This window comes from Ochlerotatus camptorhynchus, unplaced genomic scaffold (genome assembly GCF_037179485.1).
Source record: "Ochlerotatus camptorhynchus isolate MF236.1 unplaced genomic scaffold, CSIRO-AGI_Acam_v1.1 ptg000447l, whole genome shotgun sequence".
NCBI classification, from domain to species: domain Eukaryota; kingdom Metazoa; phylum Arthropoda; class Insecta; order Diptera; family Culicidae; genus Ochlerotatus; species Ochlerotatus camptorhynchus.
The window spans coordinates 405001-429577 of NW_027040933.1; the positions used below are offsets into that span (position 1 = coordinate 405001).

A 24577-nucleotide genomic window follows, 5' to 3' on the forward strand; every position below is an offset into this window, starting at 1 on the left:
GAAAAAGGATCGGTAGCAGCTATTCGAAACAAATTCTTATCCCAGATTTTTCACGTTAATTTCCAATATCACTAAAAAACACTTCTTAAGACGTGATAGATCTTAATTTACACTTATCCACACGCGAAAACTAATATTTGTTTGATTTGGTACAATTAAAAAATACGCGAAAAACAGATGAAATCAGCGCCAGCGAAAACAAAACCAACCGTCAGATCCCACATTGAGTATCTGAGACGAAAATGCCAACAAAGGATCAATTTTCTCCGTACAATAACCGGAACATGGTGGGGAGCCTATGGGGTCTCCCTTAGCTCAGTCGGTAAAGGCGCAGCTACAAAGCAAGACCATGCTGGAGGTGGCTGGGTTCGATTCCCGGTCCGGTCTAAGAATTTTTCGGGTTGGAAAATTTCTCGACTTCACTGGGCATAGAAGTATGATTGGACTTGCCACACAATTATACCAATGCAAAAATGGTACAGGCATCAAAAGCTCTCAATTAATAACTGTGGAAGTGCATCTAGAACACTAAGTTGAGAGCACGCAATAAGCTAATATGCGATATGCAATAAGCTTGAAATGCGAAGAAGAAGAAGACGGTGGGGAGCTCATCCGTAAGATCTTTTAACGTTGTACCGGACAACGATTTTATCGGTTTTAGAGTACGGTAGTTTTTGCTTCCAGTCAGCGGCTAAAACACATATCATCAAACTGGAACGTATCCAGTATCGTTGTCTTCGTATCGCGTTAGGATGCATGCACTCAACTCATACGATGAGTCTAGAAGTGTTGGCGGGCATGTTGCCACTCTCGGATCGGTTTTCGGAATTGTCTCTCAGGCTCCTCACCCGTTGTGAAGTTATAAACCCACTGGTAATCGAAAACTTTGAGAAGCTTCTTGAGCTAAACCCTCAAACTCGTTTTATGTCATTGTACTACGTGCACATAACACAGGATGTCAGCCCTTCACAGCATTATCCTCATCGTGTATGCTTCTCCGACCTCGGCAATTCAGTTAGTTTTGATTTTTCTATGACACAAGAGATTCGCGGAATCTCAGAACATCATCGTTCCATGATTGTTCCGTTTGGAGTCCTAGACTCCAAACTCACTTTTGTAGAACATTATAATACAATCATAACGAAAACAAATAGTATGTCATTAAGAGGTTCAGCTATAATTTTCAAGACCCATACACTATCAAATTATTATATATTACATACGTAAGACTTATTCTGGAATACTGTAACCTAGTATGGAATCCGTACATACACGAGAAACGCATAAAATCCGTCCAAAAACAATTCCTTTTGTATGCCCTTCGGAAATTGAATTGGACCGCATTTCCTCTTCCATCATATGAAGCACGCTGTTTGCTCATCAACTAACAAACACTCAAAGAACGTCGCGAATTCATCAATGACATTATATCATTTCGCATAGAATCATCAGAAATACTTCGGCATCTAAGAACACGACAATTATTCTCAGAAAAAACACACAGAAAATTACACAAAAAATGGCCACTTCAATCTAATGATGCGACAGTATAATCTACACTGTGAAGTCATTAGCATCACTATGTCAAAAGAAGAAATTAAAACCCAACTAAAACATAATAGAAATAATGCATAAATAGTATGTAAGTAAAACATTGTAACCATTGTATGTAGTCTACTTTGCTTGACGAAATAAATAAATAAATTTATGCAGCAAAGTTTGGCCAAGTTGATTCCGCAAGATTGTTCTTCACAGATGGATCACTGGTTTTGGTACTTATAACGAATTTCATAGCGCCTCTCGAATGCTTCAAGCTTCTTGTTCCGTATATGTTGCAGAGCTGGCGGCAATACATTATACGCTAGAAACTATCGCCTCACTCGCACCAGATCACTGCTTTTTTTTTACAGATAGTCTCAGTTCTGTCGAGGCTATTCGCTCCATGAGGTCGGTTAATTCTAAATGGTTGGTTGGTTAGTTGTCTTTATTAAGGAGATTTTCAGCCAGACGCTGGTTCATCTCCGGATCAGCTTCTAAGTGATTTATCTTTAAGATCATTTGTCATCACCTTTGCATGGGTCCCATCTTATTGCTCGATTCCGGGCAATGAGAAGGCAGACTCGCTTGCAAAGGTGGAAGGCGATATTTACGATCGACAAATCGCCTACGACCTTCGGATGGGAAGTAAAGCCGTTGGTCCCCGGTTCATGAGTTGATGGGTCGATAGGTAGGGTCCAGGTGTGGGAGCTGCCTTCCTGGCACGTCGGTAGCATTGGTGCTCAGCACGGAAAACAAGATCGACGGAAAAAACAAACCAAAGGGAAAAAAAAAAAAATCGCCTACGACGAATTTTTCTTCATTTATCATCAACAGTCACTCGCCAGCTGGCAAAATAAATGGAGTGAAGGGAGTTTGGGACGATGGCTATATTCGATTATCCCTTAGGTGTCGAAGTATCCTTGGTTAAAAGGGTTGGAGGTGAGTCGAGACTTCGTTCGTGTGATGTCTCGCCTCATGTCCAATCACTATTCGCTAAGCGCTCACTTGTTCCGTGTAATCTCTGTGAATGCGGACAAGGTTACCAGGACGCAGATCACATTATTTGGTCATGTGCTGAGCACCGTGAGCCAGATCCGAGTTGTACGATTCCCTTCGGGCTCGAGGTAGACAACCTAATGTCCCAGTTCGGGATATTTCGGCTAGACGCGATCTGGAGTTTATGCAACTTATATGTTTTCTTTAAGAATATTAACCATAGATTGTAAGTTTGGTTAACCTTGTGTTTAGTTTGTACTTTGTGTGTGTGTGTTTGTTTTTTTTCGTATATTTTTTTCTGTAATAATTGTATAATTACAGAGTTGATATAACGTTGATAGGACCAAGTACATGTTTTCTCCCGATGCAAACAATTTTTTTTTCTTTCTTTTCCTTTGGTTTGTTTTTTCCGTCGATCTTGTTTTCCGTGCTGAGCACCAATGCTACCGACGTGCCAGGAAGGTAGCTCCCACACCTGGACCCTACCTATCGACCCATCAACTCATGAACCGGGGACCAACGGCTTTACTTCCCATCCGAAGGAAGGCGTGATCAGAGATATTATGCCTCAGAACATCCCGGCGGCGCCGACTGGGATTGAACCCAGGCCTGATGGAGTGAGAGGTAATCACGCTTACCACGACACCACCGGCGCCGTTGATCCAAACAATTGTCATCCACTAACTTCGAGAAGACCGCGAGTAATCGGTCAATTCCTTTAATTTTAGATTTAAGACATTTATAATGTATAAAGAAAATGATAACTTGGCTCTGTAAAGTTTATTCGACTGAGCCTGTGCGAATAAAGTAATTAACAAAAAACAATTGATGTTCGTTGAATATTATCATCTTAAAACAAAAATTTAAAACGTTCCGTATCTTCGCCTAAATAAATGAAACATTGAATAATTTTCGGTATATTAAAAAAAAAAATGTATGATAATCGTCAAATTTTGAGATTATGTTCACTAATATTCAGTACTTACTTACTTACTTACTTACTTACTTACTTACTTACTTACTTACTTACTTACTTACTTACTTACTTACTTACTTACTTACTTACTTACTTACTTACTTACTTACTTACTTACTTACTTACTTACTTACTTACTTACTTACTTACTTACTTACTTACTTACTTACTTACTTACTTACTTACTTACTTACTTACTTACTTACTTACTTACTTACTTACTTACTTACTTACTTACTTACTTACTTACTTACTTACTTACTTACTTACTTACTTACTTACTTACTTACTTACTTACTTACTTACTTACTTACTTACTTACTTACTTACTTACTTACTTACTTACTTACTTACTTACTTACTTACTTACTTACTTACTTACTTACTTACTTACTTACTTACTTACTTACTTACTTACTTACTTACTTACTTACTTACTTACTTACTTACTTACTTACTTACTTACTTACTTACTTACTTACTTACTTACTTACTTACTTACTTACTTACTTACTTACTTACTTACTTACTTACTTACTTACTTACTTACTTACTTACTTACTTACTTACTTACTTACTTACTTACTTACTTACTTACTTACTTACTTACTTACTTACTTACTTACTTACTTACTTACTTACTTACTTACTTACTTACTTACTTACTTACTTACTTACTTACTTACTTACTTACTTACTTACTTACTTACTTACTTACTTACTTACTTACTTACTTACTTACTTACTTACTTACTTACTTACTTACTTACTTACTTACTTACTTACTTACTTACTTACTTACTTACTTACTTACTTACTTACTTACTTACTTACTTACTTACTTACTTACTTACTTACTTACTTACTTACTTACTTACTTACTTACTTACTTACTTACTTACTTACTTACTTACTTACTTACTTACTTACTTACTTACTTACTTACTTACTTACTTACTTACTTACTTACTTACTTACTTACTTACTTACTTACTTACTTACTTACTTACTTACTTACTTACTTACTTACTTACTTACTTACTTACTTACTTACTTACTTACTTACTTACTTACTTACTTACTTACTTACTTACTTACTTACTTACTTACTTACTTACTTACTTACTTACTTACTTACTTACTTACTTACTTACTTACTTACTTACTTACTTACTTACTTACTTACTTACTTACTTACTTACTTACTTACTTACTTACTTACTTACTTACTTACTTACTTACTTACTTACTTACTTACTTACTTACTTACTTACTTACTTACTTACTTACTTACTTACTTACTTACTTACTTACTTACTTACTTACTTACTTACTTACTTACTTACTTACTTACTTACTTACTTACTTACTTACTTACTTACTTACTTACTTACTTACTTACTTACTTACTTACTTACTTACTTACTTACTTACTTACTTACTTACTTACTTACTTACTTACTTACTTACTTACTTACTTACTTACTTACTTACTTACTTACTTACTTACTTACTTACTTACTTACTTACTTACTTACTTACTTACTTACTTACTTACTTACTTACTTACTTACTTACTTACTTACTTACTTACTTACTTACTTACTTACTTGTGGCAGAAGTTACCGTCATAGTATATTTTAAAACCCCAAAAACCAATTGTCGCCTATTTTTTTTATAATGCCTAACCCAAATTACAAATACAGGTATACCTCGATGTAACGTAACTATCAGTTTTGATTTCCACTGTCTATTTCTCGCAAACGATCATTCAATAGATCAAAGCTACAACCCCATAAGACAGATGAAACAATCCTCCAATATGGAAGTCAAAAGTGACAGTTATATTATATCGAGGTATACTACCCATAAAAGTATATCAGTCCCATCTGGAAAACAGCAAGTCGAGAAATACGCTGTTGAACATTTATTTTTCCATATGGATGGGACAACCTAGTTTTGGTATTTTTCACGTTATTTTTTGAACATATCATGTAATTTTTAATACACAGTGTCAAATGCCGGTAGTTTACAATCAATTCTAATGAATAACTCATTTCTGACAAAAATCTATATGGGACTGTTATGCTTTTATAAGCAGTATACCAGTATATTAATATTTATAAAATTAATTTACCAAGCATACTTCTACGCACCGCATCTTTGCTTGATGTCTATCGATTTCCTTCAAAGTTTGATAATATTCTATTTGATTATATAATTGAGTGGTCCACTGTGTATCTTCCAACTCAGAAAAAAACGCATACGTACCGAAAGCCACCGCTACTAAAGCCTTCTGCTGTCTCGGTCAGATTGGCTGATTGACTAATATCTCACTAACTAACCCATCGGGCGCGATCAATAATAGAAAAAAAAGACGCCGGTTAGATGACCACAGTAATACCATTGATGAGAAGCAGGCAAACCGAAACGCATCGAAAAAAAGAGAAAAATGCACTCGCTCACTCAACTCAAAGATGATCAATAGCTTGTGTGGGCATCGTTTGTAATTTTAAATGAAGTAAATAAATATTTGTTAAATATTTTCCGTTAATAGCTAGCACCTAACTGTATATCTGAGCCGCGTAGAGGCCTGAAGTCAAAAATTTCTAGCAGACGTCCGCCGCGGGTTACAGAGTAGAAGTGTGGTCGCGCCTCCGTCATACGATAATTATCGTGCTCTCAACCGACCAAGTGGCGGGCACTTGGACTGCTCCTTGGCTGCGGCTCTACAAATGCAACCACGATCCTCCAACGCGCTTTTGTCACCTCTCTGTATTAGCTGGGCCTAGCCATATTACCATAGCCGACAGACGGCCGTTCCACTGAAAAGGGGCGTGCTACAGCCCTCGCGGGTACGGTCAGTGCAAATGTTTTCTTTTACAGACGTTTTCACTCTCACACGCGGTTCACGAAATACAATGGAGCAGATTTAGTATAGAAAAAGCACACGGAATGTCAACCGCTCTGTTTGTGTACGTATTTACTTTACATGACTACGACCATTATTGACTAATTACAGAAGAGTGGAATATTTGAGGTCACGAGGTTTGTGACGTGCGGGATTTCCCGTCTAAGGTATGGAGCGTTTTTGCAACCTATTTCTGTGAAATTTAAAACCTGTGTGTGTGTGTGTTTTTTTTTGTGATCGTTGGCTAAACGGCAATAGTCGATTAAAATTTTTAAGCGTACAACGACAATCAAAATCTATCTTAACCCTCCATCGTCTATAAGGAAAACCTTCAAAGTAAACTAATTTTTAACTTATACCTTGCTATTTGGGATGTTGTTAGTAACACTGAAACGCATTTTTATATTAAAAATTGCATGCAAAAAATGCTTTTTTTTCGCACAGATTTAAAAATAGAAAAAAAGATCATCTTGTTTGAAAGTAATAGCAGCTTTAGAACAGTATTGGCAAGTTACATTACTAATGATTTCGAGCTCTAAAAAACTTTAAAAAGTTCGCAATTAAGGCTGGTAAGTTACTGTTGTAACTGGAGCACCTAGGTTAAAATGAAATGTAATTTATTTTGAATTTGGAACAAATAGAGTTAAAAAAAGATATTTTTATGTTAAGTTTCTGCAGCATTATGAAATCGTTGGTCGCGCTGAACAAGTGTGAACTACCCAGACAACCAGAATGCACGTATATTCAAAGTTGTTTTCGTGATATACAAACATATATACAAACAAACAATTCGTATATAATGCAAAGAAATGGCTTATACGTACAAAAGTGGAGGCCATATACGTGCATATTTTAATTTAATTTTAAACGAGTTGATTTAACATCATATACGATTTAATCTGTAATAACAAATTCATTTTGAAAAGTCTTACGATGTAATCCGATTTAATTTGTGATACAGTACGATGGAAAAATTAGTCATCGCATATTGGTCGGAAATTTGCATTCTATACGATTTAACTTAAACATAATGCGAGGTATGCCATTCTTTTATGCGATTTTGACTAAAACTGTAGCAATTTACGATACTGTCTGTACATGATTATACGACTTCTGGTTGTCTGGGTAAGTTCATGGATTTGGGATTTATTCAATGTAAATGTGATTTACTCGATCACGTTTCCGGGAACTAAGTCATGAATTCAAATGAACTAGCTGTTCAGGGTATCGTGATTTTTTGTTCAAGAATACCGGAACGCTTTTGTAGAGGATTTTTAAGTTCGTTTACTTCCATTTTTTTCTTGAAAAACAAAATAAGAATGTTTTGTAATATTTATGAGAGATGGTTTCTAAATTGAACACAATTTAATCAATAAAAGCATTGTTTTTACACAATTCGTATCGTAGGCAGTCATTCGTTCCTTTGCCCATCGGAAATCTGAAGGTAAACCATTCGACTCGACCCGTTTGTCTAGACGAAGAAGAATCATTTTCTCCAACAATTTCCGTATGCAGGATAGCATCGCAATAGGACGGTACGAGTATAATCCGACGCGGGTTCACCAAGTTTCCGAATGGCAATAACTCTTACTGCCTCCAATCATCCGGAACAATGTTCTGCTCGTGACGTCTGGGAGATTTTTAAGCAAGTTGAACTTGATTCTATCCATTGGTAGAGCTGATTTGTTACATGAGAGGAGCGCAAGTGAGAATTCCACCATCGAAAACGGAGAATCTATTTCGTTACTATACGACGGACGATCTCGAACATTGGTTAGAACCGACACCAAATCCGGGCACACTTCCGCGCTAAGCTGAATATCCAACTATCTGAGTACTCCTTGTCTTCGTTAACCGGTGATGACGCGTTTCACATTCCCCTGCCGACATTCCAGAGTGTTCTCATGGAAGACTCTCGTGACAAACCATCGACGAACCGACGCCAGTAACCGCGTTTTTGGCTTTAATCAAGCCCTTAAAAGTTTTCTTGAGGTCGGTAATCCCCGACCTTACCGTGTTTGCGAAAGCGTTTAAACGCGGCGGACTTCTCGCAGTTTGCGTCAGTGCAATCCTTATCCCACCACGGAGTGGGATGTCGTTTGCGAACGGAAACACCCGGAACGTGTTTTGTCTGTGCTTGAAGAGCGCTATCAACGATAAGTCGAGTGAGTACTCATCCAGCGGAGGGAGTATCTCAACCGAATCAGTACCACCGAGAACCGCGGACGCAAATTTTTGCCAGTCGATGTTTTTTTGTGAGTTCGTACGCGATATCAACCGAGTGGTGGACGATGAACCATTGGTAATATAAATTTTGATTGGTAAGTGGTCACTACCGTAGGGATCTTGGATTACTTTCCACGAGCAATCCAACGATAGTGAACTCGAACTGAGGGAGAGGTCTAATCTACTTTCTCTTGCTGGAGGTTTGGCCACTCGTGTTACTTCCCCAGTGTTTAGAATTGTCATATTGAAGTTATCACAAAGGTCGTATATCAGGGTGGAGCGGTTGTCATCGTACAGTTCAAGTTTCAAGTGTCAAGTTTCGGTATAAGAATTCTACAGTTCCACTGAAGAACAGAGATCATATCCCCAGCCTCATTCGGAAAATTATCCATCAAAAGATATGATCGATGCAAGGAAGGACCACCTAGAAGCTAATTGCTTCAAAATAGTTTTAACAATTGGAAGCACAATTCCAGAAAACGTGAACATGGCAGCATGTTCTTACTGATTTGTCAGCTGTTCTTCTGGCTGAAAAAAATGGGATATCTGGTGTTTTGGATGAGCCCGGAAGTGGCGGAAAGTATTTGTTAAAATTATAAGATTTAAATCCTGGTGGTGGGGGTTTCGTTACATTTCCGCTACCTCTTAAATTTGTGAAGGTAGGTCTTACGATGACTTTGAGTTACGTTATTTTTTAATCGCTTTCTCGTGTTGCCTTTAATGACAAAGGGACCACCTTCACCGACCTCTGAGTCAGAGCCCTGATCATCATTTGGTAAAATGGAATATATGTTTTTGCTTTTAGGGTGGTTTGGGAAGATGAAGCGGTACTTTTTAAGAGTTCTGCAAGTGACCTCTTGGAACGAGCTTGTAAAGACCGCTTAAGTTTTTCTCCCTGCTGTTTGTACTTCGGGCGATCAACCAAAGCATGCAGAGTATTCTTGCAGCAAACACATTTTGGGGTGGCCCGGTAAGGACCATGTGCATGCAGCTCGCCGCATTAATCGCAGCTCGGTTTGTTGGAGCAGAAGTCAGCGGTGCGACTAAATTGCTTGCATTTCAAGCAGTTCATTACCCGCGGTACAAACAAGCATACAGGCAGTCCAACCAAAGAAGAATACTAAGATGAAACAGTCGGAAGAAAAACTTTCTATTTTAGTGTCCTCTTTCACGGTCTCTTTCATCCAATGCAAGGTAATTTTGTGGTTTTGCTGCCCCCTCGGTAGAGATGAGATTTGGCGCTCATTTTTATCAAAACAATCACACCATTTTTAAACTACTCGATTTACAACTAACGATTATTTTTCGTTCGGTTTTCTGTCATTTTTTCAACAATGAGAGTGTAGTATATGTTTGAAACGATAGGTGATGATTCTCTGGAGAAGTTGATGCTTATATCGGCATGATATAACCGATTACAAATATTTTACTTTTTTGTTCTTTAATCGATTAATCAATTATTCGAATGAAAATCGGCCATCACTAGACGAGTTTTTTATTTATTTTATTTATTTAGTCTTTGACATTTTAGGCATACAGACTGTTTAAAGTGACTTAATCATATTCTTAAAAACTGGTCTACTTATATTAAAATCAAAAACATCACACACATCATTAAACAGTCTGCAACATCTATATCGAGAGGATTGTTATAACCGTAAGCAGTACGATGTCCGGGAGTCCACAGAAAGTAATAGTTGAGGAGACGGCGAGCTGGAGTGTGGAAATTGATGTTCCCGAGCAAACAACTGCAGTCAATATGATTGCTAATCATGTCAAATATGAACATCTTCTGGAGAAAGACTCGGCGATTTGTTAGTGTTTGCAGTCCAATAAGCGCACATCTATGCTCGTACGGAGGTAAGCTATCTGGATTTGTCCATGGCAGACGTCGTAATGCAAACTTTATAAACTGTTTCTGGATTCTCTCGATGCGCAGTACATGAACAGCATGATATGGAGCCCAAATTTGTACTCCATATTCAAGAACACTGCGGACCATAGAGCAGTACAGCGCTTTCAGGGCTTAACGAAAGCCTTCCTGGATGATGATAAGTATGATTTCAACCAACAAACGATCCACGGTGGAAGACCAAGGCGGTTTAGCTTCATAATGTAGGTCGTGAGGGACTTTGTCAAAAGCCTTAGAGAATTCGATGTAAACGAAGTCCACTTGCTGACGCTTCTCGATGCTACATATAAGAGTGTTCGTGTAAGTCATCAAGTTAGAGACTGTCGAGCGCTTTTTCATGAATCCATGCTGAAACTCTGAGATTATGGGTTGAACAACTGGACACAACTTCTCATGCAGAAAACTTTCGAGAACTTTGGCCAAGCAGTTCAGGATCGAGATAGGTCGGTAGTTTTCCACTTTGTGCATGTTACCGGACTTGAAGATTGGTGTAATTGAGGCGAGCTTCCAGGCATCCGGAAAAACGCCATCCTTAAGCGATCGATTGAAAATAGACATAACGGGAGTGGCCAACGATGCTGCACAGTTCTTGACGAAAGACGGTGGAATACGGTCCGGGCCTGGACCTTTCGATGGATAGACTGAGCAAAGGGCTTTGAGAATAGCGTCTTGACTGAAGATGAGCTGCTGCAGGTGAATGTCGTATCTTGGTAGCTGATCAATGTATTGCTGTGGTGGAGGAGTTTGATCGGGTTCGAAAACACTTCGGAAAAAGTCAGCGAAAAGGTCAACAGAAGCGGTGTCGGTGGTGGAGCTTCTACTACGGTAGGTGACGTCCACGGGAATACCAGCTGATCTTTTCCGAGAGTTGATAAAAGACCAGAACGACGATGGATTTTCCTTGAAACCCCTCTGGAGGTTGTCGACGTACTCACGAAAGCGAGCTTCCTGCAAACTATTATACTCTGCTTCTACTAGCTGCACCGTATACTTGTTTGCTGCGGTCCGGGAACGAAAGTAACGTTTTCGAGCTTTACGCAGACGGTTACGCAGATTACGCAATTGCGGATTCCACCAAGGTTGTTGGAATTGCAAACAAGATTTTCGTGTCTTCACCGGAACAGTATCTTGGATTACTTTATAGATGTTGTCGCAGAATACGGAGACGGCGGCATCAATGGTGGGTTGGTCAAGTATTTGTACCCGATCCAAGGCGGCAATCCTCGTGTTAACAACATCGAAATCACATTGTGCAAAATTATGCTCACTGCGGGCTGCTGGGTACGGGAGCGGAGGATCTCTCGAACGGGAGTCAACTTTTAGAACCAACGGCTTGTGGTGACAATCAACTTTCATAATTGCAGAGGGTGGTTCAAACAGCTCGATACAATCGGAGTCACTGACGAGAACCAGGTCAAGAAGCTTACCATTCGTGTTCACCAGATCGTTGATTTGCTTCAATCCAGCAGACAGTATGGACTCCACTACAGCGAGTTCCTGTTCTGATGAAGCATTGAGAGGCAGAAATCCTCTGACGTCCTCATCGAAGTCCCAAGCTAGATTTGGCAGATTGTAATCGCCCACAACTATGGTTGTATTGTGAGGGTTCGCCATACGAAGGAGCTGTTGTACTGACTCAGCGTGTTTGGTGTAAATGTCGGGCTGACTGTTTGGTCGAATATAGATGCAGCACAGGAAGATCGATTGATGTTGTAAATCGACTTGAACAGCAATTTGTTCGAGGGTCTCAACGCCCACAAGATGCACAGCTCGGATTTCACGGCAATTAAGACGCCACCGCCACGTCGCGAGAATTCCGGTCACAGTGGTAGATTGTGTAGTTGCTTGCGAGTTCAGCATTCGTAATGTCGGTATGAAGCCAGGTTTCAGTGAATACCACCATTTCGAAATCACAAGAAAGCAGTGAATAGAGTAGAGCGTTAGTTTTTGTCCTCAAGCCTCGGACGTTTTGTTAATATACGTTTTTTTTTTTTTAATTCTTTATTTAAGAGATTTTTAGCCTTAGGATAGTTCATCTCTAGGTTGTTAATATACGGTCCAATCTGTGCGAATGTTGGCAGGGTCACAAAACGCTAGGTTAGACGATGTGCTTGGTTCAGCTGCCTCTAGGCGTTGCTCATTGGACCAGAATCTATGTGCAGTACCGGTTTCCAAAAATTCTGCGTTCTCCTTTCATCTTCAGCGAACTCCCGAAATTTGATACCTTGTGGCCAAGACGAAGGATCCATCGCTTTTGTCTTCATTTCGAGATTGACTCCAACCTTGAATGAAACGAAGGACAGTGCTGACAAAGGCCGTCCTCTGGGTTTCAGGGATTTGGCAACAACTTCATCCGTATTCAAACTATCTTTGGCAAGTTTCTCGATGTCTGTCTCCGATACATCTGGTGATATTTTTGTTAGATACAGCCAGAACTTGTCGTCGGACCTATTCATTGGGGCTGATGTCACGTTGAGAGTTGATTGGCCTGTGCCACGTAAAACTTTGTTTGGCTGATCGGATGCCGATGATTCGTCGTCACGGGGTCTCTTTGGCGTTTTTTGATTACCAAACGTGAACATTCGAGGAGGAAGAGGAGATAGCACTGCTGGAAAGAGCTTGTTGAATCCACCCTGGATCTCCTGCCTAATTTCGGCAATTAGGCTATTTTTTTATCTCACTCTTGATCTCCTCAATTATTTTCTGGTTGGTGTCGTTGAGTTCGATCGCAGCCGCGTTCGTTGATGTCATAGCGTTTTTAAAGCGAGCGTTACCCATGATGTCGTGGCATCCTTTACACATCCAGAAAATAGCAGACTTACCGCTTATTTCTTTGTATAGTTCTTCCGTTATTTGTGCACAACTGTAGTGGAAGGCAGCTTTACAAAAACCACCGCAAATCACTTCCCCAGTGGTAATGCTGCGTGCGCAGCTATGACAAACTTCCGTTGTGGCCATGAGGAACTTTGCTTCTCAGCCGGTTAGCAACGAACGGTAGAGTTGCTCTAATTGTAGTACAGGTACTGACAAACAGATGGCGCCACTAGTGAGATCGATGACGAGATAGCGAGAGAGTGACAATGACGGATTGCAATCAAGTCACTAACACAAAGCGAAGGTCTCACACTACTGTTCAGTCCACGAAATCAGCTGGTACTGGTAGTGGTACTGGTAGATCCGAAGTGGATTGTTCCCTATTATCGTTCTACTCACACGGCAATGCGGCTTCCTACATAAACAAAAACCAAACCAATTCTGTATATCATCGCAACTTTATGTGGTGTGGTCGCACCATCTTAGATATTGTCAGTATATGGTACTCGTTTATAAGGGTTGGCTTGTTTACCTTCGCGATCGTGATTGGCGATGGTGATCATGTGATGGCGACGGCGAATAGCGATGCGGAAAATTGGTCTTGGCGAGGCTTTGATGATTTTTTTGGATTTCAGAATGAGAAGACGGGCAGGAATAGATGTTGTTTATTGGTTCGCTTGATACAGGTATGCTCACAGAGTACACTTTAATTGCGACAGAAAGTTATACCGGGCGAAGGCTCTGTTTTAATGATCAGCTGCTAGTTTTCGTATATTTCGGTGATCGACACACACCACTGAGTTGCAATAGCAGTACAGGTGGAGAGTGGCGAGGTGGGAGATTATTGCGAAATGGCGGTGGGATGCTTACTCAGACCACACTCAAGCCGGCTCGGAAAAAATGATTTTCACTAATTCTACCTGTCTGGATTTTGCCAATAACTCTGGAGAGGATTGGATCTGTGGTTGCGAGCGGTAAAAAAAAACAACACGACAGAAGAACACAACTTTAAAGCTTAGACATGACATGACACCGTGTTAAACGTCATTTGAAATATAAATATAAGGATAATATATCATCGATCATCTTACAACTTCAAATTGTAATGATACAATTTGAAAGGGACCGGAGCCAATCACAAATAACGTCTCCATGGTAACTGAAATAAACACGAGTAGTCACACGGAACGAGTCTAACAGAGAATACGTTTTTTTCGTGCCAATGAGAGACACTGATTGCATTTGGATGCAATCCAGAATCTTCACTTTCGGAAGGGCATGGTTTATAAAAATACCGAAGGATTCGGCATGAAGGAAATCTTCGCAAGTTAGACTCGCTTCGGTGACCACTCTTTCGATTTCTACGTCGCAACTGGGGATGTAGACTCGATATTCCATCGTAAAAAGCTCATAGGCAACAATCCCGTTTGCCTGCTTCGGGTCATCAACGGTAACGCGCAGTTTGTTTGGCGTCACCCTAAAGATATCGGTTACGGCCGAAAAATATTTTGTCGGATCCTTCGAAATCCGAGGAATATTCAAAGGTTTTTGTTTGGGCCGAAAAAAAAAACAATCCACGGACCTTTTGAGCCGCTTGGGTAAGCTTTATGGCGGGGGGTCGCAGAAATTTTTAAGGGAACGGTTGAAGTAGGGTCAACAGATGGACGAGGGAGCGATGGTGAAGAATAGGGGCAGTGGGTGAAGGAGGCTATTGTTTAGACATCACTTTTGGGTAAGCTCTAGTGCTCGTTTTGGGAACCGAAGTAGTATCACCTGAGGTATCCATTTTCTCTTCAGTGGGAAGCAGATTTTAGAATGATGGAGATTTAATAGAATCATCGGAGATATCTGCTAGCGAAATACCTCCGCCATCATTGATTTCATCCATTGAGGGGTCTTAAGTACCTCCGCAACAGATTTCAGCATAAAAAAGGAAAAAAAATATGCGTAAAGAAAAAAATTATAATATTAAAAAATAAAACTTATCCAAAAAATATAACGATAAAAATAATACTTAATCCAACAAAGCAAAATAAAACTTTAAAATGGGAAAAAAATGTTAAATGTACCAGAAAAGTTAATCAACACTATAGGAAGATTAATCTGATTGCAAAAAAAGGTGTCAAAAAAGTTAACCAACACTCTATGGAGATTAATCAGATTGCGAAGAACGGAAGATACCCGTTTGTTACGTAAATCTCCACAAAGCGCACTGACTGTGGCTGATGACGATGATCTATCCTGATGTGAAGATGATGGTGATGATCGTTCTATTGTTGCCCTCGAGTGTTTGTAACAAAGCACCGGCTGGCTCGCCGGCTGGTGAACTCGATGACCTTGATTTTACAGTGGCGTCATGCGATGAAATTTGTTGGTTAGAGATGTACAGCTCATCTGCCGGACTCGGCCGGAAATGACTGCTTCCTTTCTCGAACGATTGAGCGGCAATTGCAATTCCGCGATGCTCACTACACTGTTGTATACTACAACACCACTCAGTATGAAGTATGAAAGCGGATTGAAAAAAAAAAACTAGTACTGATAACGGAGTGCAAGCACTCCTAGACCGAAACAGTCGAACGTTCGATGCGGAATGAAGTTAGCATTTTGGAGATATTAATTAATTATGTGCATTCTGCTCGTATATTGCAACAAAACACCGGCAGCTTATACGCAACTTATCAACTAGATTACCACTAAAAAAAATAAAAGTTCATATTTTTCACAGGCCAACATCCAGACCCATGTGTTTAGGTGAGATAACCTCTTTCTAAATGTTTCAGCTGTTTTTAACGTAACACGGGCTGGCGCTGTTGGTTCAATGTTTATATAGGGGATTTGGTTGAAATTTCCATATACAAAGTATCTCAATAAAACTAACTGGATTCGTGAAGCAGTCTTGAGCAAAGTTCTTACTCATTGTTTGAACTACAAGTTTTGAAAATCTGAATCAAATCGACAATAAGTAAACTTTTTTATGATCGAAAGAGTGTATTTTATCCAAATTCTCAATACAAAATTCAAACTAATAGCGTCAGCTCATCTTACAACTAAATGAGCTGAAACTTTCAGAGAATGATTTTCTCACCTAATGGCACAAATCTAGAGGTTGACCCGTCCAAAATTTTAACTGCTAGTTTATTACAACATGTTATAATTCTGTAGTCTGAACATGGTTTAATGCTTCCAGTCTTCTTGACATGTTGTCTTCGCGAACAAAATTAAAAAAAAATTCGAAATCCTTACACACGTCCGTTGAAAGTAACTCAAGGACTGAGTCAAGTTGGCTCACTCTCTTTTTCCCATAAAAACTTTATACCACAGACAGACATACAAATTAGTACCGTTGTACCATAGAGGTAACTCTAAGACTAGAAGGTCCCGAAATAACGTGCTCAACTTTTTGGCTCAGCTCTGGTACTCTCTTCGGTTCCAAGCTAATCGATTCACCCCTCGAAACATAGGAAAAACCAATAACCCCTCATTTTATCTGTCAAACTTTCATAGCGAATCAAAACAAACATTGCGTAGTACTAGAATTTCGACTAGAATAGGGTACGTTAATCGTTTGCTTGGGACCAATAGGCTACTAAAGTGGTGAGCCAATTTAAAATCGTTAGTTTCGTATTGATTGTTGGTTGTACTTCTTTAATCTAGTACCTCTAAACGTACAATTTGTGCTACTAGCTTAAAGCAGTACAACGGTAGTACAACAGTGAACTTTGTATGTCTGTACAAGGTATTACTTAGTTACGTAAAAAGTGGAGTTACGAAACTGAGTAAAATTGGTATGGCGAAAAAATAGAAAATAAAACTTGACTTAGTCTCTGAATTACTTTCGACGGGCGTGCAAAAACATTACTGCCATGCATATAAATGTAGAATAATTTTGACTTATTGTAATAAAGAGGCTGTGTAGGTATCTAATGCTTTGTTCAGACTACAGAGTTATAACCATGGTGGGTATATACATGGTGATACAGCTTTGTCACCATATGGGCGCGAAGATCACGTGGGGGGGAGTTGCGATTTTGGAGCAAATTGTAAACAAACTCGGTCGCTGTCCCATACAAAAATCCATGAATTTGACACATTAGGTCGTATGAATAAAAGCGTTTACTTTACTTTGCCCGTAAGAAAAGCACGGGAAAGTAAAGTAATCTCTTTTTATTCATACGGCCCATTAGAACACCTATATCACAGACAAACAGACATAACACATTGAATATTGCTCACTGTATAACATCGTCGCTAAAATATTACCGCCATCTGTTTTGGGTAGTACGCTGAACAGATGGCAGTAGTGTATAAACGTCAAACGCAACGGAATTGACTATGCGCGCCACAGGTGGCGGTACTACCAACTACGATACTTTTAAATTGACCGTTAAATGCTTGTTCGATGAACAACTTGCGAGTGTCTGTCTGTTTGTTTGTGCCTATGTGTAGTCACTTTGGTTATAACCTAAGAGAAGAGGAGACAATACGGGGGTGAAAACGAACCACTTTTCTGGCCGTATGAAGTGCGTAAAGGCCTGTATAGAGATCGAAGCGAAGCGAAAACCACTTCACTTCGCTTTGAACTGTAAACAGATACTATCCAGCGAAATCTAATTTTGTAGATTGTATCTTTCGAAATTTCATGATTTTTCGCGTGCTTCAATTTTCGTTTCGCTTCGATCTGTATACTAGGCTTAAGATAGAGATAGAGATAGATTTAGAGATTAAGATAGAAGAGTAAGAAGCCAGTTGTCTCCTCTTTCTCTAGGTTATAACATTTTTATAATGTAACAACATAATAACAATATTATAATAATAATTATCGACAAGAAAAATGTCATCAGGATAGGGTTATAACATACTATAACCATAGAGGTAACTCTAAGACTAGAAGGTCCCGAAATAACGTGCTCAACTTTTTGGCTCAGCTCTGGTACTCTCTTCGGTCCCAAGCTAATCGATTCACCCCTCGAAACATAGGAAAAACCAATAACCCCTCATTTTATCTGTCAAACTTTCATAGCGAATCAAAACAAACATTGCGTAGTACTAGAGCCAATTTAAAATCGTTAGTTTCGTATTGATTGTTGCTATAACTCTCTAGTATGGCCAGCGTTTAATACCAAGTTCAGACTACAGAGTTATAACATGTTAAATTATTAACAAGAATAATTCCATCAAGATAGCCTAAACAAGGCAGAAGAATTGAGTTTTGAGTTTAACCATTATTTTGAAAATTCGCGCAGAAAGTTTGCCCGGATTCGGTGTCGGTTCAAACCAACGTTCGTGATAGTCCGTCGGGTAGTAACGAAATAGATTCTCCGTTTTCGATGGTGGAATTCTCACTTGCTCTCCTCTCATGTAACAACTCAGCTCCAGGAATGGATAGAATCAAGTTCAACTTGCTCAAAAATCTCCCAGACGTCGCGAAGAGACGCTTGTTGAACTTATTCAATCAATTTCTGGAGCACAACATTGTTCCGGATGATTGGAGGCAAGTAAGAGTTATCGCCATTCGAAAACCCGGTAAACCCGCGTCGGATTATAACTCGTACCGTCCCATCGCGATGCTGTCCTGTATACGGAAATTGTTGGAGAAAATGATTCTTTTTCGTCTAGACAAATGGGTCGAGTCGAATGGTTTACTTTCAGATACGCAATTTGGATTTCGGAGAGGCAAAGGAACGAGCGACTGTCTTGCGTTGCTTTCAACTGAAATTCAACTGGCCTATGCGCAAAAACAGCAAATGGGTTCAGTTTTCTTGGATATTAAGGGGGCTTTTGATTCTGTTTGTATCGATGTCCTTTCGGATAAACTCCACGATAGTGGGCTTTCACCAATTATGAACAACTATTTGAGCAACTTGTTGTCTGAGAAATATATGAGCTTTTCTCATGGAAACTCGACAACTTCACGAATTAGTTACATGGGTCTCCCCCAGGGCTCATGTTTAAGCCCCCTTCTTTATAATTTTTATGTAAAAGACATTGATGGTTGTCTTGATGAAAATTGCTCGCTAAGGCAGCTTGCAGATGACGGGGTTGTGTCCGTTATAGGGCCAAGTGCACCGGACCTGCAAGGACCATTGCAAGATACCTTAGACAATTTGTCTACTTGGGCTATGAAGCTGGGTATCGAATTCTCTCCGGAGAAAACTGAGTTGGTTGTTTTTTCTAGGAAGCATCATCCTGCACAGTTACAGCTTCAACTAAAGGGTAGAACAATCACTCAAAGTATATCTTTCAAGTATTTAGGTGTCTGGTTCGATTCCAAATGCACATGGGGAAAACATATTGCGTATCTAAAACAAAAATGCCAACAAAGAATCAATTTTCTTCGTACAATTACCGGAACTTGGTGGGGAGCACACCCGGAAGATCTTATCAGGTTGTATCGAACAACCATCTTGTCGGTTCTAGAGTACGGTAGCTTCTGCTTTCAATCCGCGGCGAAAACACATATCTTGAAGCTGCAACGAGTTCAATACCGTTGCCTCCGAATCGCGCTTGGCTGTATGCACTCGACGCATACGATGAGCCTCGAAGTACTCGCGGGTGTTCTCCCACTGACAGATCGTTTCGCTGAGCTGTCTTTCCGGTTCCTCATCCGTTGTGAAGTATTGAATCCTTTGGTAATAGAACACTTTGAGAAGCTGCTCGACCAAAATCCTCAAACAAGATTCATGAGTTTGTACTATGAGTACATGACGCTGGAGGTTGGTCCTTCTTCATTAATCTCCAATCGTGATTGCTTCCAAGCCTTCTATAGTTCCTCTGTAAATTTTGATCTGACCATGATGCAAGAAATCCATGGAATACCAGATCACCATCGGTCGATGGTTGTTCCCTCAATTTTTGCAATCAAGTACCACCATGTAAGTAACGATAAAAGATTTTTCACAGATGGGTCAACCATAAATGCTTCCACTGGATTTGGTGTATTTAATCAATTTCATAGCGCCTCCTATAAACTGCAGAAACCATGCTCCGTATACGTTGCAGAACTCGCAGCTATATTTTACGCAGTAGAGCGAATTGCCTCACTACCTTCTGACCATTATTTCATTTTTACGGATAGTCTTAGCTCATTGGAGGCTATTCGTTCAATGAGGCCGATGAAGCACTCCTCGTATTTCCTGCCTGAAATACGATCTAAACTGAGTGCTTTATCTAACTGCTCCTATACTATCACCTTAGCTTGGGTCCCATCTCATTGCTCAATTCCGGGTAATGAGAAAGCGGACTCATTGGCTAAGGTGGGCGCTATGGAAGGCGATATTTTTGAGCGACAAATCGCCTTCAACGAATTTTTTTCCATTGCTCGCCAGCAAGTCCTCATCAGTTGGCAACAAAAATGGAATGATGGTGAATTGGGAAGATGGTTACATTCTATTCTCCCACAGGTGTCGAACAAACCATGGTTCAAAGGGTTGGACATGAGCCGCGACTTTATACGCGTTATTTCAAGGCTTATGTCCAATCACTGCTCGTTAGACTCGCACTTCTATCGAATTGGGCTCTCAGGCAGCAATTTATGTGCGTGTGGCAGTGGTTATCACGATATCGAGCATGTTGTTTGGTCGTGTACCTTACACCGTGTTGCCAGATCTGAGTTATCCACATCCCTCAGGGCCCGAGGAAAACAACCCGCGATACCCGTTAGAGATGTCTTGGCGAGCCGAGACCTTGACTATTTGAATTTAATTTATGTGTTTTTAAAACGGATAGATTTGAGGATTTAGAAGTTAGTGTCATCTTGTGTTCTCCCAAGTTGTTAGCTACCCATCGGTGTACCCCCATGTTTGTCTTTTTCATCAGAGTGTCGCCTAGTTCGAGATCAAGAGCACATTGCTCTCCAAACCTTGTGTTCACAATCCCTACCCTGCCATCCATTTGTTACAATTTGTTACCCCTAACCTCGAGATAGCCGCGAGTAATCGGCCCCCGCTTTACTAACGTTAGTTTTAAGTAATTTTGTTATCTAAACAATGAATATCGGCTCCGCAAAGCTACAGCAAATGAGCCTGGAAAAATAAACGAATTATTAAAAAAAAAAAAAAAAATTATTTTGAAAGAACTATGTGCTTTGTTTGATTAAATTACAATTTTTTGAACGAATAGTAACTGTTTAACTGTTAAAAAATTGGCCTACCTTTCCCAGCGGAACTTTCAGGGCAATGAACTGAGTGCCCTGGACTTGAGAACCGTACTTGGTGTAGTCGAGCCATCTAGAATATCATGACCATTAGCCGGATTACATATATGTTTTTCAGAAATAGTTTCAAACAAACCTGTCTGGATACTTGTACGTCATCTTACTTTAACATTCAATTTCGATTCGAATACAGCACGTAAAAGTACTTTTTATTATTTTAAATCACAGGCAAATCTGCTCAAAATACACGCACAAAATAAACTTTAATTCCACATGTAAACAAAATCCTTTACGATTTTGTCTCATGAGCTGTCAGTCAAATCGTATAGGTGTGCAAAATTATACCGACAGATAAATAACATTACCGACAAAGCGCACGAAAAACATGCTCAACACGGTAACCATTCTAAACACATTAATGTGTAAAATTTCACACATTTCGTGAAAAAGAGGTCTCATAGTGCACTATACGATTACCTAAAATTATCAGTAAAAAATGATCGGTATTTTATACCGATAAAAATCGTTACTTTTTACTATAAATTGGCTGCTTTTTACTTTAAATTAGGTAATTTTTAACGTTAATTATTGGTAATCCATGATTACCGATAATTTAGGTATGTGCACTTTCTTCGATTATCGGTAATTTTTACCGATATCTAGGTATTCTTTACCGACTTTAAGGTATGTGCATCTTATACCCTGGACAGACTATGGCTTATATCATGCAATATAAGCTGTCTTGCAATGAGCACTCATACATCTAGTTTTCACTGGAAATCCTATGTATGAGTGCTCATTGCAAGACAGCCTATATTACATGATATAAGCCATAGTCTGTCCAGGGTATTAGCGTGCTACTCATAAAATGTGTTAACTGCGTTTACACATTTATGTGTAAACCCATCAAACGTCAAAAGAAGTGTATTTTTTACACATTTTTCAAGAACGGTTTTTACTGCAAAATGTGTAAAAGTACTCATTTAAAGAAATTAAATATGATAAGGACGCATGATTTTTTTTTTATTAATATCGGAGATTTCTTATTTGTCTGATAAAATAAAGACTGATCGGATTCAATAATATTTTATTAAAAAAATCACAGCCAGACACCGGACAATGAAAAGCTTAATAAAGATAGGGCTGCTATGAAAATAATATAAATCAATTACCCTCTAGTTTGTCCACCGTTGCTGTGTTACAGTTTGGACCGCAGTTTCTCCATTTTTCTGTTAATATTGCTGAAAGTTTTTCGCTTAGGCAAATGGCGTTCATCAACGAAGCATATGGTTTTTTCTACCCATTAATGAGTATAAAAATACATATTTTTTGACTGGTACTACATTCTTAAAATGTGTATTTTTTATACATTTTAAGATCTCCAAATTTACACATTTTTTGACAGCTGCATATAAATATAAAAAATGTGTATTTTTTTACTCATTAATGTGTTACGCTGGTTACCGTGTAATCGAAAAAGGTGGTTGATTTTACACGGCAAATTAATCTAACTCATATCTGAGTCGCATTCACTCAAACTCTCAAAAGGGTATCTCAACCTCTCAAAAGGGTATCTCAACCTCGATCCCAACAATCATTCGTAAAACTTCTTCAAAGTTCTTTATTGAAGAATCAAAGTGAAGATTGACTCACAGGTGGCGAGTGCGTGAAAATAATAGTGATGTTTTGATAACTGTCAAATAAAATGACATTTATATATATATATATATATATATATATATATGCACACAAAGAACAAAAATTGTTCAAATAAAAATATTGTATTTTCAAATTTAAAGTTTCTAAAAACTCGCAGTTTCAACTATGAAAATATATAAATCGAAATTTATGTTTTTGATTTGAAAGTGCTTCTTTCAATTTTGACGTGTAATTTTAAAAGTGCATTTTTTAAATGAAAAGTTATTCAACTGTCAAAAATACCGACATTTTTCATAGAGCTTTGTGACGTTTAATCGGCGCACACTACTGCACCGTTTAAATCGTTTAAATCGAACGAGTGCGAGCAAGAGGAAAATAGATTAGTGGGAAAACAAACCGTGCATTCATCCATGTGTGCTAGATAGAGAAAGACGATTAAACGTCAAAAAGGTCTATGGCAGCACTGAACCTTCATTTACCGCCTTTTTTTTACATTTTTAATAGTGCGTTTCAGAATGAGAGATCAGTTTTTTTTCAATTCCGCCGGAAAAGTAGTGGAATCAATCCGGATCAAGTGCGAAAACGTGAGCATCGATTGGTAATGTTATTCTGATTGTGCGACCCTTTTTTATTGAGGACAATGACTAGGATAATGATGAAAAACGGAGAGAAATGGTGACGTTTCATGAAGATTTCGTTCTCTGGCGTGGTTGGAACCTACGTTTCATAAATACTTTTAAATAGCTTCCAGTAAATGATTCTCTTAACCCGGTCGCGGTGTTGACCTATATATATGATTATATTCAGGTGATTGGTTAGGAATTTAAGGGAGTAAATTTTCCCCATATGAATGCAAAGTACATACATATCGTCTTTTTCTCCACTAACAGCTCCTCTTCCACTCAATCAAGAAGCTATCGATTATTGCCATGGGTCTGAGCGAGAAGCAAAGCCGCATTTAACTGATCCTGAGCCTGATCCGAACATACGTGGGGCAAAGACAGTCCAATGAAGTTGTCGGCTATGACAAAAAGGCAAACCCTGAGATGGATTTAAGCAAGATGCAAGTGGGACTGTAAGTTAATGTTAATTTAATTAATGAAAATTAGGTGACTTGTAAACTTTTCGTTTCCGGTTTTATGTAGGCAAAATCCACAGCGGAGATTGAAGATTATAGCGCTATAACATGTTATAACCATAGAGGTAACTCTAAGACCACTGGGTCCCGAAGAAAATCATTATTATTTTTGGCTCACTCAGTACCAGAACAACGGTCCCAAGCAGTCCCAAGCTATTTCACTCACCCCTACATGTTCTGCATGAATCCACACACCCCTGATGTTATCTGTCAAACTTTCATAGCGAATCAAAACAAACATAGTGTAGTAA

General features: G+C 39.0%; 1 protein-coding gene across 1 annotated transcript in view; it reads right to left on the bottom strand.

Moving 5' to 3' along the window:
* LOC135711963 (RNA/RNP complex-1-interacting phosphatase) overlaps nucleotides 1-21812 on the bottom strand; it is an 85064-nt gene extending 63252 nt beyond the window's left edge. Inside the window, exons 1-2 of the mRNA XM_065234936.1 lie at nucleotides 21666-21812; nucleotides 21527-21602 (exon numbers count right to left, since the gene is read on the bottom strand). Of these exons, the coding sequence (XP_065091008.1) occupies nucleotides 21527-21602; nucleotides 21666-21688 (99 nt within the window). The 5' untranslated portion in view covers nucleotides 21689-21812. The remainder of the gene's footprint in view (nucleotides 1-21526; nucleotides 21603-21665) is intronic.
* Nucleotides 21813-24577: the final 2765 nt, after the last annotated feature.